The sequence below is a fragment of the Chrysochloris asiatica genome, unplaced genomic scaffold (assembly GCF_000296735.1).
Source record: "Chrysochloris asiatica unplaced genomic scaffold, ChrAsi1.0 scaffold00213, whole genome shotgun sequence".
In the NCBI taxonomy this organism is placed as follows: domain Eukaryota; kingdom Metazoa; phylum Chordata; class Mammalia; order Afrosoricida; family Chrysochloridae; genus Chrysochloris; species Chrysochloris asiatica.
In genome coordinates this window covers 4258712-4274119 of record NW_006408731.1, presented here as the reverse complement: position 1 = coordinate 4274119, position 15408 = coordinate 4258712, and the positions used below count along the sequence as shown (strand labels likewise).

The 15408-nt window shown below is 37.7% G+C and overlaps 1 protein-coding gene across 1 annotated transcript in view; it reads left to right on the top strand.

Moving 5' to 3' along the window:
* The window catches only part of LRRC16A (leucine rich repeat containing 16A), a 441803-nt gene that overhangs the window by 342763 nt on the left and 83632 nt on the right, over window positions 1–15408 (top strand). Inside the window, exons 23-25 of the mRNA XM_006872823.1 lie at window positions 2211–2309; window positions 9211–9339; window positions 10545–10676. Of these exons, the coding sequence (XP_006872885.1) occupies window positions 2211–2309; window positions 9211–9339; window positions 10545–10676 (360 nt within the window). The remainder of the gene's footprint in view (window positions 1–2210; window positions 2310–9210; window positions 9340–10544; window positions 10677–15408) is intronic.

The following is a 15408-nucleotide window of genomic DNA, read 5'->3' as shown; positions in this document are numbered from 1 at the left end:
TATTAATTTCTGAATTTGTGAGTTTTTAATGAAAAAAGTTTATATTTGCTAGTTTGTCTTAAAATACTTATTATGCTCTTATATAATGGATATTGCTTAGAAAGAGTAGAGCTCTGACCTCTGAAAGAAATACGGCTTTTCATGTTTGCTTTAATAAAGAAAGAAAATATGATTGTATACTCAGTCTTTATAAGTTGTGTTTTTTAAATACAAGATTTTAAATATAAGATACCTGGATCATTACATCTTGTGCTGTGAGAGTGAAGATATCTAACTGGCTCTAGAATTTCTCTCAGGTGGCCCTCTACTGCCTAGGGATGACAGGAAGATAAAGGTCTTTGCCCTTTCCATTTGACTTTACTCTGGTGTTTGGACATTGATACTCAGAAGGAATGGGTCCCACTGTCCTTGGTCAGTAAGGACACATGGAAGGAAAGTTACCCTACTATCCCAAGACACAAATAATTTCAGTCGTAATGTATATATGATTGATATATGAAAGACACTTCAAAAATGCTATTCTTCCTTCCCCATCAGCTGGTTTTTAGGAAGGAGCTTTGAATGCTGTTTTTCTAATAAATTCATTCCAGGTGTAATCTGTGAAGCTTGGTGCACCTGGAAAAGGTCTTTAATGTGTGGGCCTGCCTTGGGTGTGTCTTTTGTGCCTAAGCTTTGAACCTCCTGAGAAACCAGACTGCTCACAGAACCATGCAACAAATATAAAAGAAAAAATACCAAAACAAAAGGACCCAATTCCAGTTGGCAGTATGTGCCTGTCATTGTTCAGGACTAAGATCTTTCTAGAAAAAAGCATTTTGCATTGATGGTAATGTCACCTTGGAAAGAGATGTCTTCTCAGGAAATAGCAAGAGAAAGTTTATGTAATAGAATGTCATGACATTAATATGCCACTTAAATGATGTTTCATTTCAGGGATCTTTTCATTTCTATAATTTCTTCATTTACATTTGATAGAAAAGTACATTTTGTTCTACTTGATAGTTCCAAGGGATGATAGTAATTATAGTCTTATATTTTAATTGTTCCTAATTGATATTAAGTAGTAGTCATTTTAGCATACGGAAAATTGAAATGAAATTGTAATAATACTGAAAGCTTCATAGTTATTAGAAGTTGTTAACCAGGGAGCCATAGTGACAAATTAAGTCAAATGGTTAAGTAGTACTATTAAACAGGCACACATACAACTAAAGGAAAAATAAGACAACCCCCCCAAAAAAACCACACCCCAACACATATTTACCCATCTGAAACCCTTCTTTTAAAAAAGCCTTCAAAGATATTCATCATTTCCAGTAATTCCGTTGTTGGTTCAATATGTATCCAAATGCATATTATTCATTCTTAAGTGTCTTATTTCAATCCAATTATGATCATTTGTACTTTAGAGTTTTTCATATTAAATTATCTTCATATGAAAGCACAGGTTATCAAACAACTTTAAGATTTCCAATTTTTGGTGGAAATTCACTTTCTTGTACTTACTTAAAACTAGTCAGTCCTTTGTTTTGGAAAAAGTATGGAAAGCTGATGTATTAACACAATTCGTATAGGTCTTTGACTAATACTAGACTCTGTCTTTCAAATTTTGTAGTTTTATCTTTTATTCCCCCTTAAAATACAGAATTTTTATGAGTGCTGATGTGTTCTACCACTGGAATTAGTCTAAGAGGATCACATACTAGCATCTGTACTCTTGAGGATGTTTAACTTCTGAATTGTTTGTTAAGTGCTGTCAAGATGGCACTGACTCATAATGACCCTGTATAGGGTTTCCAAGGAGCATCTGATGGGTTTGAACCTCAGACTCTTTGGTTCACAGTCCAGTGCCACATCAGAGGTCCTCTGAACTGTTAAGTAATTAAAAATTCATGAGAGAGAAAGATTGAGAATGTATGCAAGAAGACTGATGAGCAGTCTCTAAAAGTGGCCTGTAATGCTGGAGGCAATGAAACATTTGCTTATCAGGGTCAACTATAACAGGTTACATTTATAATGAAAACCCCAATAATAAATTACCCTGTGGGAATGTCCCCACTCCCATATATCTTATAGATCAGGGCATGGACAGGCTATGTGTATGATTTAGTCCATTAGTGTTCAGTTCAGCAATAGGCTGTTTCACTTAAAACTGTATCCTCGATCGACTCGAACTGCCTTCTTGAAAGATACATGTGCTTCATTTCCAGATAGAAAATTATCTTCTGCGGAATCATGAGACCAGAAAATACCTTCAAGAGCAAGCCTACCGCCTTCAGCAGGGCATTGTTACCAGCACCACACAGCAGGTAAAAGGGCACCGGTGGTCTCTGCCAGCTCACATTTAGCTGACTCTTCTAATAGCAAAGGCTCAGCTGTCCTTATTTTGTGGTTGTTAGGTGCCATTGAGCCATAGCAATTCTGTGTATAACAGAAAGTGTACTGCCCAGTGTTGTGATTAGCAATCCAGTGCTTTTCCTATAGCATCACACTAGGATTCTAATGTAATATGTAGAAAGCCATATATATAATAGGAAAACCATATCCTATCAGTTGTGTGCTTGATCTGGACTATTTAAATTAATCAGAACAAATGGGAAAGAGGCCCACACCTGGACACATCCTGGTGAAACTTCAGAACATTTAGGGTAAAATTGAAAATCTTAAGTTCCAGAGAGGCTAAAGGGCTGTTTTACGAGGGAAGACAGACCAATTTTTAGCACTAGTCTGTCAGTTGCTAGAAAGAAACAAGGTAATTTCAGCAAAATTCAAAGCAAGATTTATTTTGCATCAAGAATCCTATACTTAGCCATTCTGCAATTCAGATATGAGCACAGAATAAAACTATTTTCGCATATGGACTTAAAAGTTTTAGCCTCACTTATTGCTTAAGAGAAAATTCCTTGAGGAAATTCTCCAGCCTAATAGATATTGAAAAAATTATAGAAGAAAAAAATTATATAGAAGCTATAAATGCTGAAATGTTTTTTCAAATTGCTACTTTAGGACAATCTACTTGGTGTTATTGTTATTGGGTGTCATAGTCACCCAGTGTACAACTGAATGAAACTTTGCCTGGTCTTGTACCATCCGCACAACGTTGCTCTGTTTGAGCCTGGTGACTTTAGCCACTGTTAGGTTTCATTCTCCGTGTCTCCAATAATCATAACTTTGTGACTGCCTTTTGAGCACTTAAAATTTTAATATCAATCTAGGCAAGATGGGAAGAGTTAATTATTGCACATGACAGAATGTAAATATTGAATATCTTGATAATGTAAAAATAATGAAGGTAAAATTAGAAACTGAAGGGGAGAAAGTTGAGTGCTGGTATAAGTATTTTAAATTTTTTGTATTTCATGGAATCAACTACTATTTTATAGAATGCATTAATAAATAATAAAGATTCATCTATTTAAATTTAAAATGTAGATCATCCAAAGAATGAAAGAAAGGGTTTCAAAAAGATTTATCTCTGTATATGGAGAGGAACTAACTTGGCCATTTTTAACCATTTTGTGTGGTTTGCCCTATTTTCTGAGTTTACACAGATGTCATTTTACTTTCTTCAAAGAGAATGAAAAGAGGCATCTATAATAAAAGCAGCCTGTATAATATTCCAATTAGATAAAATGATATGTGTGGCTGAATAGATATAGAGATTTGAGAAGGAGTACTCACCAAAATGTTGATGATGGTTTTCTCTGGTGGTGTAATTAGATGGGCTTTATTCTTCTATACTCCAGGATTACTTGAATATTTTACAATAAACATGCATTATTTATATTAGAAAAAGTAAAGCTATTTGTGTTGGAAAAATGGGGGAAAGATGGTTATGAATATCACTTTTGTAACAGAGTTTGGACAAAGAAAACATTAATTTTACTTTATCTCAGTGCCTTTAAGTCTTCTTTTTTTCCTGTAAGGGATTAATATCACCCTAGATCTTACAGTTTACTGTTATTTCCTCACTTTGGTATTTAACACTAAATGCAATGAGAGTGTTAAAATCTTACGTTGGACTTTTGCATTTATTTCCTTACCAGCTATCATAATGCAGGCTTATGTTTTCAGTACAGTATCTTTCCAGCTTTTTTCCTCATTCAGAAGGGATTTTGCCTATCCAAAAAAGATTACTGCAGCAACCTTTAATGCTGTTCTTAAAAGTAAGTTTTGTTTTCTCAATGGGGAGAAAAATTGTACACAGGAGGCATATGTGGATGTTTAATTCTGCAGAGATGGCATTATTCTAAATGATTTGCGTCATTTTAAAGTAGGTATATTGCTACCTTTTAGCTTTGGGGATTTCTTAGGACATTAAGATTAGCAATTTCCAGACTTTAATCTTTTTAGTGGCTTTAGGGGAGATTTACCATGAAGTTTCAAGGAATCTGAATAAAGAAAGCTAGATCTGCAGTAGTTATGGCTCCTGCCCTGCCAATCCCAAAGCCAGTCATCATTCCCACGTGACACTGAAGGACTTAAAATGTGTTTTGATGAAACATTGACGTTTCATAACAATTCATGTATGTTCTCATCTGTTGACTCTCCTGGTTTAGGAAAGATATTTAGAAGATTTACTACCTCTGCTCTTGTTTCTTTCTCTTCTTGCTCAAAAATCCTCATAAGCAGGAGTCAGCAAGCTTTTCGTATATGTACTCAATATTTTAGGCTTTGTAGTCCATGCAGTCTCTGTTGTAATTGTTCAACACTGTACTTGTAGCATGGAACTGCCAACCTTGTGGTGTGCTGTCCAGTGCTGATCCTCCAACACCACACCAGGAGTCTGCAATTTCTCTTATTCACTAAAAAAAATAAGTTTGCAAAGTTTCATTTCAGTTCCACCTGGCTTTGCAAGAGAATTGTTTGTCCAATCTTTATTTTTTCTCCCTGTCTTTATTCTTATTCCCTCCTGGTTGTACCTTTCTCTAACAGCACTTTAAATCTTGTGTTACTATTAATGGTGTGTATTTTATGCCACTTCTAGATTTTTATATTGTTTGATGATAGTCTCATTCAGGCTTATGTCTCCTTTAGTGTTAAGTGTCTTTTCTTGAATAAAGAAATCAATATGAAAGAAGATAAAATTCTCCAGGAGTATATGCAAAGGAAAATATGAATTAAGATGTTTGCTGGAAAGAACAATTGTTAACAAGTCATGATCAACCAAACATGGCATTGATTGCTAACAGTTCTGTGTCTAGCACTTAGGCTCAGCAGCCTAACATATTGGGAAAAGCCTAAATTGTCACCAGCAAATGTGAGATGTTAGAGGTACTAACACAGTTGCCAGAGATGTCAATTTGACTTGTTTCACATTAATGGAAGTTAGGAAAGTAATAGTCATGTTTGGTTCTGTGCTTACCCGGCCACTGTTTCTGTGTGACAGTCTGTATTATTGAGGAAGGGCATATTTCACGAGAGTCTTAGGCAGAAGAGAGCATTCGCAGATGTGATGTGTAAGGGCTCAGGGACCTCAGAACTGTATCGTAGTGGGAATGGTGTAAAAGGTACTGGGAATGTTTAGCCTGAAGAAAAGAAGACAGGAGAGAAAGGGCAGTTTTCAGTGAGACTGTCAGTGTGGAAGTTAGACTGTTCCTCTTCAGGGCGTTCTCAAGGTGGAGAACATGGGATCTGTAGGTAAGACCTGGAAAGATAGGTTAGGACTGAAACAAGACCAGTTCCCAGATTAACAGAGCATGCATTTACTTGAAACAAAGTGAGCTGCTTGTCATTATAGGTTTTCAAATTCTTGGTAGTCAACAATTTTTCTGGGTTTTGTTAGAAAAATTGAACTCTGTAGGTTAGGATGAAATCCATTAAACTCAAAATCCTGAGTATTCATCTATAGTGAGATCTTCTCACGGTATAATCCAAGATTGCAATGTTCCAAATGGAATCTCCCTTTATTTTTAATGAAATCTTCTTGAATCTTTCAGATTGCAATTGCCTTTATTCTCCATACTTTGGGTAATCTGGGGTCTTTTAAACATGGATGAACTTAATGGATGGGTAGACAAACTCCTAGATATCCTGACTTCCTTATTTTGAGATTTTCAGTTTGCACACTGTAATCATTCTGTAAGGAGCTCTGCAGATAAAATGGATTAAGCATTGGATTGCTAACCTCAAGGTCAGCAGTTCAAAACCACGAGCCACTTTGTGGAAGAAGATGAGCTTTCTGCTCCCATAAAGATTTTATATCTTCAGAAACCCTATACAGGGTCTCTATGATAGCACACAACCACCGCTGACCACTACCAAACATTCTGTATCCTCTTAAATAGATTGTTTTGCTTTTCTAGGACTTGAGTTCTTTTGCTCTAAAGATTGTGAGTGTAGTCAGTTAGGCTATGCTGAACTTAAGCAACTGTATGCTCAGAAAAATCTTTGTGATGGGAGTTTTATGTCTTCTTAGAATTGAAGAATTAGGTATTGATGTGACTTTTAGATATGATTGAAAAATGCCACATTTAGAGACCATTTTGTTGAGTTCATCTAGACTCCCACTCCTCAGTGAATGCCTAATGCACTTTTTTCTGGAGTCTCTGTCATATCTCATGATGATAAAAGATGGTCACTTTTCTAGGCTAGTCACATGCCTCTCAAATTAGTCTGTTGTGGCCCCCAATGTATATCAGTTTCTTTCTTAGCATGTGGTTTATTTTCTCTCTTAAAATCTGGTATTCATTCTTGGTAAGATGTGAATTCTTGATGATCATTTTGCTTCAGGAATCCCAGATCAGTACAATAGTTAAGAGTTAGAATTTATATCAGTTAAGATCTCTTTTGAATGTATAGTTAGCTCTGCAGAAATTTAAGATACAATCAATCCCTGCTTACTAGCTATGGTGTTTTTTTAGTTAGAAGGACAGTATAAGTTGAGAAGCATCATACACATCACATCTTTTCCCCCCAGGGGAGCTCATCATAGTTCACTTGCATAGTCTCAGTAAATCTTTACAGTTTTAGGGGCTGTTTTTAATATACATCAACGTTCACATTACTGATACTTTGTCACCAGAACCGGAGATTTGAGTGATGTTATTTTATTCAGTTGTCCCATCTCTTCAGGTAGATATGATGAACTATAATACAGAAAAGAGAAAGGCAAGAGAGGTGATCGTGGAGCTGCAGGAGTGGACATGGGATCTGTATTCAGGCTTGAAGTCTATTTAGTAGTGGAGTAAAGTTGTTTTTTGTGTGTGTTTTTTTTAATTTGGGGGTGGAGAAATAAACTGACTTCTTGTAATTGTGATTTCAAATTATTAAAACCAAATATCAGTTCAGCTTAACTAGTAAAAAAGTGTCTGCCTTGAGCATTGTGCTCTTGTAGGAACTACCTATAATGAAATTTTGGTGTGGCAGTCTAGGATAAGCACTGAACTGCTAACCAAATGATTGGCAGTTCATACCCACCAGCCACTTTTTGGAAACCCTGTACAGGTTGCTATAAATTGGAATTGACTTGATGGCAATTAGCAACAACAATGGAGTCCTGGTGTGGCGTTGTGGGCTCATGTGTTGGGCTGCAAAGTCGATTGGAACCACAAGGTCAGCAGTTCAAGCTCACCAGTCACTCCTCAGAAACCCTATACAGGGTCACTATGAGTCGGAACTAACTCGATGGCACTTAACAACAACATATGAGATCAAGTTGACAACAGCAATTCGAAAAACTAGCTAGGAGCCTTGGAGACCAGAGGATTTTTGTTAATGAAAGGGAAACAACTTCAGAAAAGGAGGATGACATGGGTTGCACAACTCCAAGAATGTCATCATTAATGATCACATTAATGAAGTGTGTGTGTACAAACAGTTGAATCGGCATGTGCTTTGCAGTCTATATTCTCAACAGCAACAAATGAAAGAAAAAAAAAAGTGTGATTTTTAAATGACAAAACAATATTGCTAGATTGTCATTTTTGTAAAATGAATTCTCAGAAAGACTGAGACTCTTGGCATGTGAGGTTTATGGTGAATTAATAATCTTTCCAGAACATGAAATAGACAATTTACAGCTCTGACCAAATGTTGGAGAAAATTTTAAAGTCCGATTATTTTTTTTTTCTTTAGAATTGTTAGCTTGCTTAATGATTTTTTTCTCCCTATAAGTATAAATATATAAATGCATGATCTTCACTTTTATAAATTTGCGTGGGGGGAGAACTGCATTAGTGATCTGCCATTTTCCTTTGGGGTTTGATATTGAAACCCATGTTAACAACGGGACATAATTCAAGTGCAGTTAATCTCAGAGTTGACTTTGGTAGAATAAAGTTAGATATTATTAGCGTCATTATTATCTATGTTTTACCTATGTTAATAAAACCTCAACTTGCTTGTATTTCTCGGTAGTTCTTGTTACATTAAAGACTATCTGATGAAATTGAATTAATTTTTTAAAAAACAGCAAAATCATCCTCCAGAGGATGCTCTGGTTTTGGTTGTATTAAACCACGTGACCATGGGCCTCATTTTCAGTCAGTTCCGCCATCTCAGAGTTGCATGTTCTATATCTATGTTTTCCTAGTGGCTGGCACTATGGCTGGCACTCAGTTGCTGCCAAGTCAGCTCAATCATGGGGATTCCATGTTATCAGAATAGAACTGTGCCCCCAGGGTTTTCAGTGGCTGATTTTTCAGAAGTAGATCACCAAGACTTTCTTCTAAGACACCCCTGGATGGACTTAAATCTCCAGTATTTCGGTTAGCAGTCAAGCATGTTAATTCTTGGCATCACCCATGGTCCCCATACACATAAAAGTTGATTATAGCAAGAGTGGTAAATAATGTCACTGAATTGTACTTGTAGAATTTCTTGTAATTGTCTACCTTTTGCTGTGCATATTTACAGCAAAATTATCCTCCATCAAATTACTTTTTTTCAAGTTAATGAAGGAGAATTACTATCTCGCAGGGTGTCACTGAGTAGTAACAACAGGATTCTGAATCATCAAGAAACACTTCTGTTGTTCATGCTGCGAGCATGAGACTGAAATGCCTCAAGTGTTTTTTTCCCTGGTGTTAATACTGCCAAAGGTTTCTGGGATAAACAGTTACACAAAAGTATTCACAGTCCATAAGCTATATTCTGGAAGATTCCAGTGAGAGCAAATTTTAATCTTCATTCATTCTGTGTTTCCTTCTGTATGAATATCAACTGTGCTGACTCAGATATTTGCACTTTTCACTGTCTGTTTTGGAGTAGATGGTTGACAGAATTTGTGTGAAAGTACAAGACCACCTTAACTCTTTACGAAATTATGGTGGAGATGCTGTTCAGGAAGATTTAAAATCGGCAGAAAGACTTGTGCGTGATGCTAAGAACTCCAGAACGGTGAGTTTCACTTCCAGCAATGTAAGAGTCTTATGTATTTAAAACAAATGATGACTTTTTAGGTTATATCAAAGCCTTTAGGAAATATAATAAACTCTTCAGTATTAATGATGAAAGAGAAAGATGTTAGCCTGGATGAATTAATGATCAAAGAATCCAGTTTTATAAACTATAAAGTAATATAATTTGCTTCAATATTAGTGGGATCAAGGTGTGAGGCAAGAAGTTAGAAGTTCTTTGATGAAACAAATCATGACAGACATATCCAATTGAGATTTTTTTGATGCACACATGGAAATGTCTTATACAAGCAACTTATTTTTGTGTAGGTTTTCAACTTTTCATAAGAAAAAATTCAATTACTGAAGTTAGTTCTAACTTTTCTTTACTTCTCTAATGCATGACAAAGTGAATCTGCCTTTGCCTCTTTCTATGATCAAAATGTAAAATGAATAGCCAGAGGAGCAGTATGATTTACAAAATATACACCTGGTCACTGAAGTTTAAATGAATATAAGCTCATTTTAAATGATCCTAGTTCCAAGCTAGTACCATAACACTCCCCCTCTGCTTTCTCTGACATTAGAATTTTGTTCCTTGAGTATGACCTGATCGAGAGAAAACTCACTGGTGGTCACAAAACATGGGGTCTGATCCTGACTCTGTTATTCAAATCACACAATCATTAACTGTCATAAGTAGGAGATTTATTTATAAGTTAATAAATGCTCTCAAACCCTGGATGTGACCATTTAGGCACAAAGGGGCAATTGTTGTTGTTGTTATAAGTGCCATCGAGTCGGTCCCGACTCATAGTGACCCTGTCCAGGTTTCCAAGAAGCAGCTGGTGAGCTTGAACTGCCGGCCTTATGGCTCAAACTGACCTTGCAGTCTAGCGCATTAACCCACAGTGCCATACCAGTACTCCCAAAACTGGTTCATGACAGATGTAGCCACCATGGAGACACCTAAATCTCCCACAATTAATTCTTAAGCTTGTAATTTATTGCATAATAAACTCAGAAAGAGCCTGGCCCTCAGTGTATTAATCTGTAAGAAGGGTTTTTGGTTGAGAATAGATCATCTCTAATAATATTCCTTCAAGTATTGACTTTCTCCATCTTTTTTATTCTTCAGTGACTTGGTGCTTATTTTAAGGATTTCTTTTTATATTATGGCGAAGTTACTTTTCCTTTTCCTTTCAGCTGTTACCAAATTTATACCATGTTGGTGGCGCATCTTGGACAGGAGCCAGTGACTTGTCATCCAGTCCAATTCAGGAAACTCTGGAGTCAATGGCTGGAGAAGTGACAAGAGTTGTAGATGAACAGCTAAAGGTTTGTGTGGCTTTTTATTATTATTTTGGAAAGTGGAGTTATGGCTAACCCATGTATGACAGCATTTTGTACCCTAGTTACATTTGTTTTCTATGAGTGTATGTGTGTATACACGTATACACATACACTGAAGACTGTATCTTTGCCAACTTCACTTATAGCTCTGGAATATCATTTTGCATAATGAAGGCAAGACACATCTCTCAATTTAATTTCATTTTTGATGATAAATCTCTAAATGTACTCAATCTGTGATTGACTGCTAATGGCTTCATTGACAAGTGAATAATTGATTTCTACTTAGAGGCATAAAGAGAGGTCTGGTTCAGGGGACAAAAAAAAAAACTTGTTATTACGTGTGTGGTATGGTGAATTATTTAATGTCTTTTCTAGTCAAAGTCTTGTAAATGCCCACCAATCTACTTTTTTTCTAATGGGTCTGGGTAACAAAAAGTGGGTGAAAGATGCTGATGGGTTTATATGATTCGACTGGGAGTGATTGTTAATCGGGCTAATTGTGATTGGTCAGTTTTGCCATCCTGTTGAGTATAAAATGAACCATCCCAGAATCAGAGGGGGGATCTCATTCCCATCAAAGATGAAAAGCCAAGAGTGGATTGCATCTTTTGGACTCTAAGATCCCTGCACATTGAACCTCTTCAACCCAGGGACAGAAAGCTGTGCCACCGGAGGAGTATCAGAGGAGCAGCAGCAGAACCAAGCACTAGTGCACCCGACAGAGCAGGAGGCTCGCTAGCAGAGTCGCCTGCCTTCAGGCACTTAATTGGAGGAGCTAGGTTTGCTGACCGTAGAGTCAGAGCTGAGTGCTTTCAGACTGGGGCTTATGGGGGAATGACATGTCCTGTGGACATTTATCAGCAGCCTAAAAGTTTTATAACATTGACTAGGCAGAGAGAGAGAGGCCTGCTTCTAGGCACAGCTCAGGGAAGAGTCTGTCCTGAGTGAACAACTGTGCCCTGAGCATCCCTGACCCTGAATTGGAACCTGTTAACTTCCCATAACTGTGACTATGATGTCTGAGTTCTGTGTGGCCATTACAATGAATGACTGAACACAGCTGAATAGAGAATGCCGAGTTCAATAAAATATATATATTTTAGCAGCACATGATTTAGAGAACAGGAAAGATGATAGGAACTATACTTCCATTGCTTGGTGGCAGTGAGTGTGTGCCAGTGAGTTGGTGCTGACTCTTAGCGACCCTGTATAGGGTTTCCAAGGCTGTAAATCTTTACAGGAGCAGAAAGCTTCATCTTTATCCTGCTGAGCAGTTGGTAGATTCAAACTGCTGCCCTTGTGGTTAGCAGCCCAGCTCATAATCCACCATGCTATTGGGGCTCCTTTTACATTGCCTAGTTGTGCATATTTGGTTGATGCAAATAGAAAATAATCTTTTTAAGGATCTGGTAGAAAGACTTGTTGTTGTCAGGTGCCATCAAGTCGGAACCGACTCATAGCGACCTCCTGCACAGCAGAACGAAACAATGTCCGATCCTGGGCCAACCTCACTACAGCTGCCACACTTGAGTCCATCAATGATGCCACCTAGCCGATCCATCTCGTTGGGGGTCTTCCTCTTTTTCTCTAACCCTCCACCTTACCCAGCATGACATCCTTCTCCAGCGACTGTTTCCTCTGGACAATATGTCCAAAGTATGAGAGATGAAGCTTAGCTTAGGAAAGTGATTTCTTACAGGCTCAACAACTCAAACAAGGTGGAGAAAAAAAATCTCTGGAAACTTCAAGGGTACAGTAAGTTAAGGAGCCTGTGGGGTGCAGTACTAGACCAAAAGGTTGGCAGTTCAAACCCTCCCAGCGGTGCCTCAGAGGAAAAGTCTAGTGATCTGCTTCCAAAAACATCAGTAATTAAAAACTCTATGAAGCACAGTTCTACTCTGTACGCATGGGTCATTAACGATTGGCAACGGCTCCACAGCAACAGGCAACAAGAGTACCGAAGACGAGAGTTTTCTTAAGGTAGCTGTATACACCATGGGTTGGGTCAGGCATATGTTAAAGTTACATCTTTGCTTTTTATCACTCTAAAGAGTTCTTTTGCAGCGGATTTGCCCAGTGCAATATATTGTTTGGTTTCTTGACCGCTGTTTCCACGGACACTGATTGTGGACCCAAGTATAATGAACTTCTTGACATCTTCAGTATTTTGTTTCTTGGGATGTTGATTATTGATCCAGTTGTGAAGATTTTTGTTTTCTTTATGTTGAGATGTTACACATACCGGAAGCTGTAGTCTTTGTCGTTCATCAGTTTTTCAAGTCCTCTTCACTTTCAGCAAGCAAGGTTCTGTCTTTTACATATCACAGGTTGTTAATGAATCTTCATTCCTCCAATCCTGATGCCATATTCTTCTTCATATAATCCAGTTTTTTAGATTATTTGTTCGGCATACAGACTGAGTTAGTATGGTGAAATGTACAAGTTTTCTGATTTTAATCCCCATAGTATCCCCTTGTTCTGTGACTGCCTTTTGATCTGTATACAGATTCTTCATGAGCACAATTAAGTATTCTGGAATTACCATTCTTTGTAATGTTACCCATCATTTATGCTGTTGGTGATTGTTAAGTGCCATCAAGTTGCTTCCAATTCATAGAGAACCTGTATGGGGTTTCCGAGTTGCCACTGGTGGGTTTGAACTGCCAACCTTGTGGCTCACAGTTCAGTGCTTATCTTGTAGCACCACACTAGAAGTCTTCCATAATTTGTGACTTGCAGTAAATAAGGAAGTCTGAAGAAGAGTGTTTAAATTATGTTGGCAAAGAATATCAGATATATCATGGGTTGCCAGAAGAACAAACAAATCTGTCTTGAAAGTAGTACATTCAGAATGCTCCTTAGAAAGGATGATGGTGAGATTCTTGTCTTGCATATTTTATATTTTGTACATGTGATGCCGTCTCTCTTCTTGATGATCTCATTATCCAACATTTTGCATTTATGACAACTTTGGAAAATTCTCAGGCATAGCCTCCAGTGGTCTGGGCTCTGCATGGATGCCCTCTGTGGGCCACCCTGAATGATACACAGAAAACTCTGGTAATGACTGAGTCACATTAGGCATAGTGGCAGACTAACCATAGGATGTCTTCTGTTTGTGCATGATGTCTTGTTCCAGCCACTGGGGTGCTCAGTGGAGAAAGTCTGGAAGGTGGGGAAAAGGATACAAGGCCACATAGGCTTCGGGTCCAGGGTAAACAGAGGATGAATGAGTCCCCACCAGGGTGTGGGCAGTGGGAGGCAATGGACGGTAAACAACACCAACCACCAATCCCCCCCTACACACACACAAATTCTGTGGGCTGTGTGTTGGTGGGAGGTGCACGGTGGGGAAGGAGAACCCAGTGCACCACCACATGCATGCAGAGGTGTGCCCACCTAGTGGTGTAAGTAAGTGGCCAGGGTGTAATACCAAAGATGGGACTCTCACATAATGCAGGTTTTGCGTAGCAACCTGCCCATGTCGCTAAGTGAAGAAGTGGATGTAATGTGAAGAGACTATTTGATGTATGTAATTGTGGTTATTTTCTGAACAGAGACAGATGGGTAGAAGAGACTGCTTGGTTGGTACAGCATTCTACCAGATCATTATCTAATAGAACCTGTTTTATCCTCCATGAATAGACTATTTCTTACATATTTAAAACAAAAACTGCTTTGGCTGTGCATTTCTGTGAAAAATGAAGCTTCCTCTTTGTGAAACATTTAAATAGTGTAACAGCTATAAAAGATAAAAGTAAAACCACCCATAATCCTAGAGATAGCATCACTATTAATATTTTCATGAATTTCCAGACATTCTGTGCCTACACACACAGTTTTGCATCAATGTGATCATAGTACACATACTGAATGTATTTTTTCATATTGGGTTCAGTATCGTGAATATCATGATCTGTGAGTAATTACTACCATTTTTAATGGCTGTATGTTATTTCATTTACAGATGCATCTGCATAATTTATTTCCCATTTCTGGTAAGTTAGCCCATTGCCTTTGAGTCGATTGTGACTCGTGGTGACTCATGTGTTATGGGGTAAAAGTGCTCCATAGAATTTTCTTAACCATAATCTTCATGGCAGTAGACTACAGGCCTTTCTTCTGTGTTACTGCTGGGGGCCTTTGAAGTATCCCCCAGGGATAAATTAAATTTAATTATAGGTTATTTCCCTATAATTGACACATTGTTAGGTTGATTGGTACATACGGTTTTTACTTTAGTATTCTCAAGCTGTCCTCTGGTAGTACAGGCAATTGCTTGTTTTGCCACATATCCACTCCCACTAAGGTGGCGGTGTAGGTGTTGTTGTTAAGTGCTCTTGAGCCATTTCATATTTGTCAGCATAATGGGTAAAGTGACAGTACCTTGTGTCTTTCAGAATTCTTTAATGAAGGTGATTTATCAAGTAACTTTACTACCCATTTGTATATCTTGTTTTATAAATTAAGTGTCTCCTTAGACCACTTTTTTTCTTTTGGAATATGTACGAATTTCTTACACACTGAGAATTGACTGGCGTTTCAACTGGAATGGAGCATTGCAGCAGCATCTTCCCAGTCAAACAGCTTCCTTCCATTACTAGTTGTTTCTAGTGATCTGAACCACAACACCGTACCTTTTGTGTTCATTTCCCTCTTAGTGCACCAAAGAGTTGACATAGACTCTTGACAGTCATTCTTTTTTTTTTTTTTT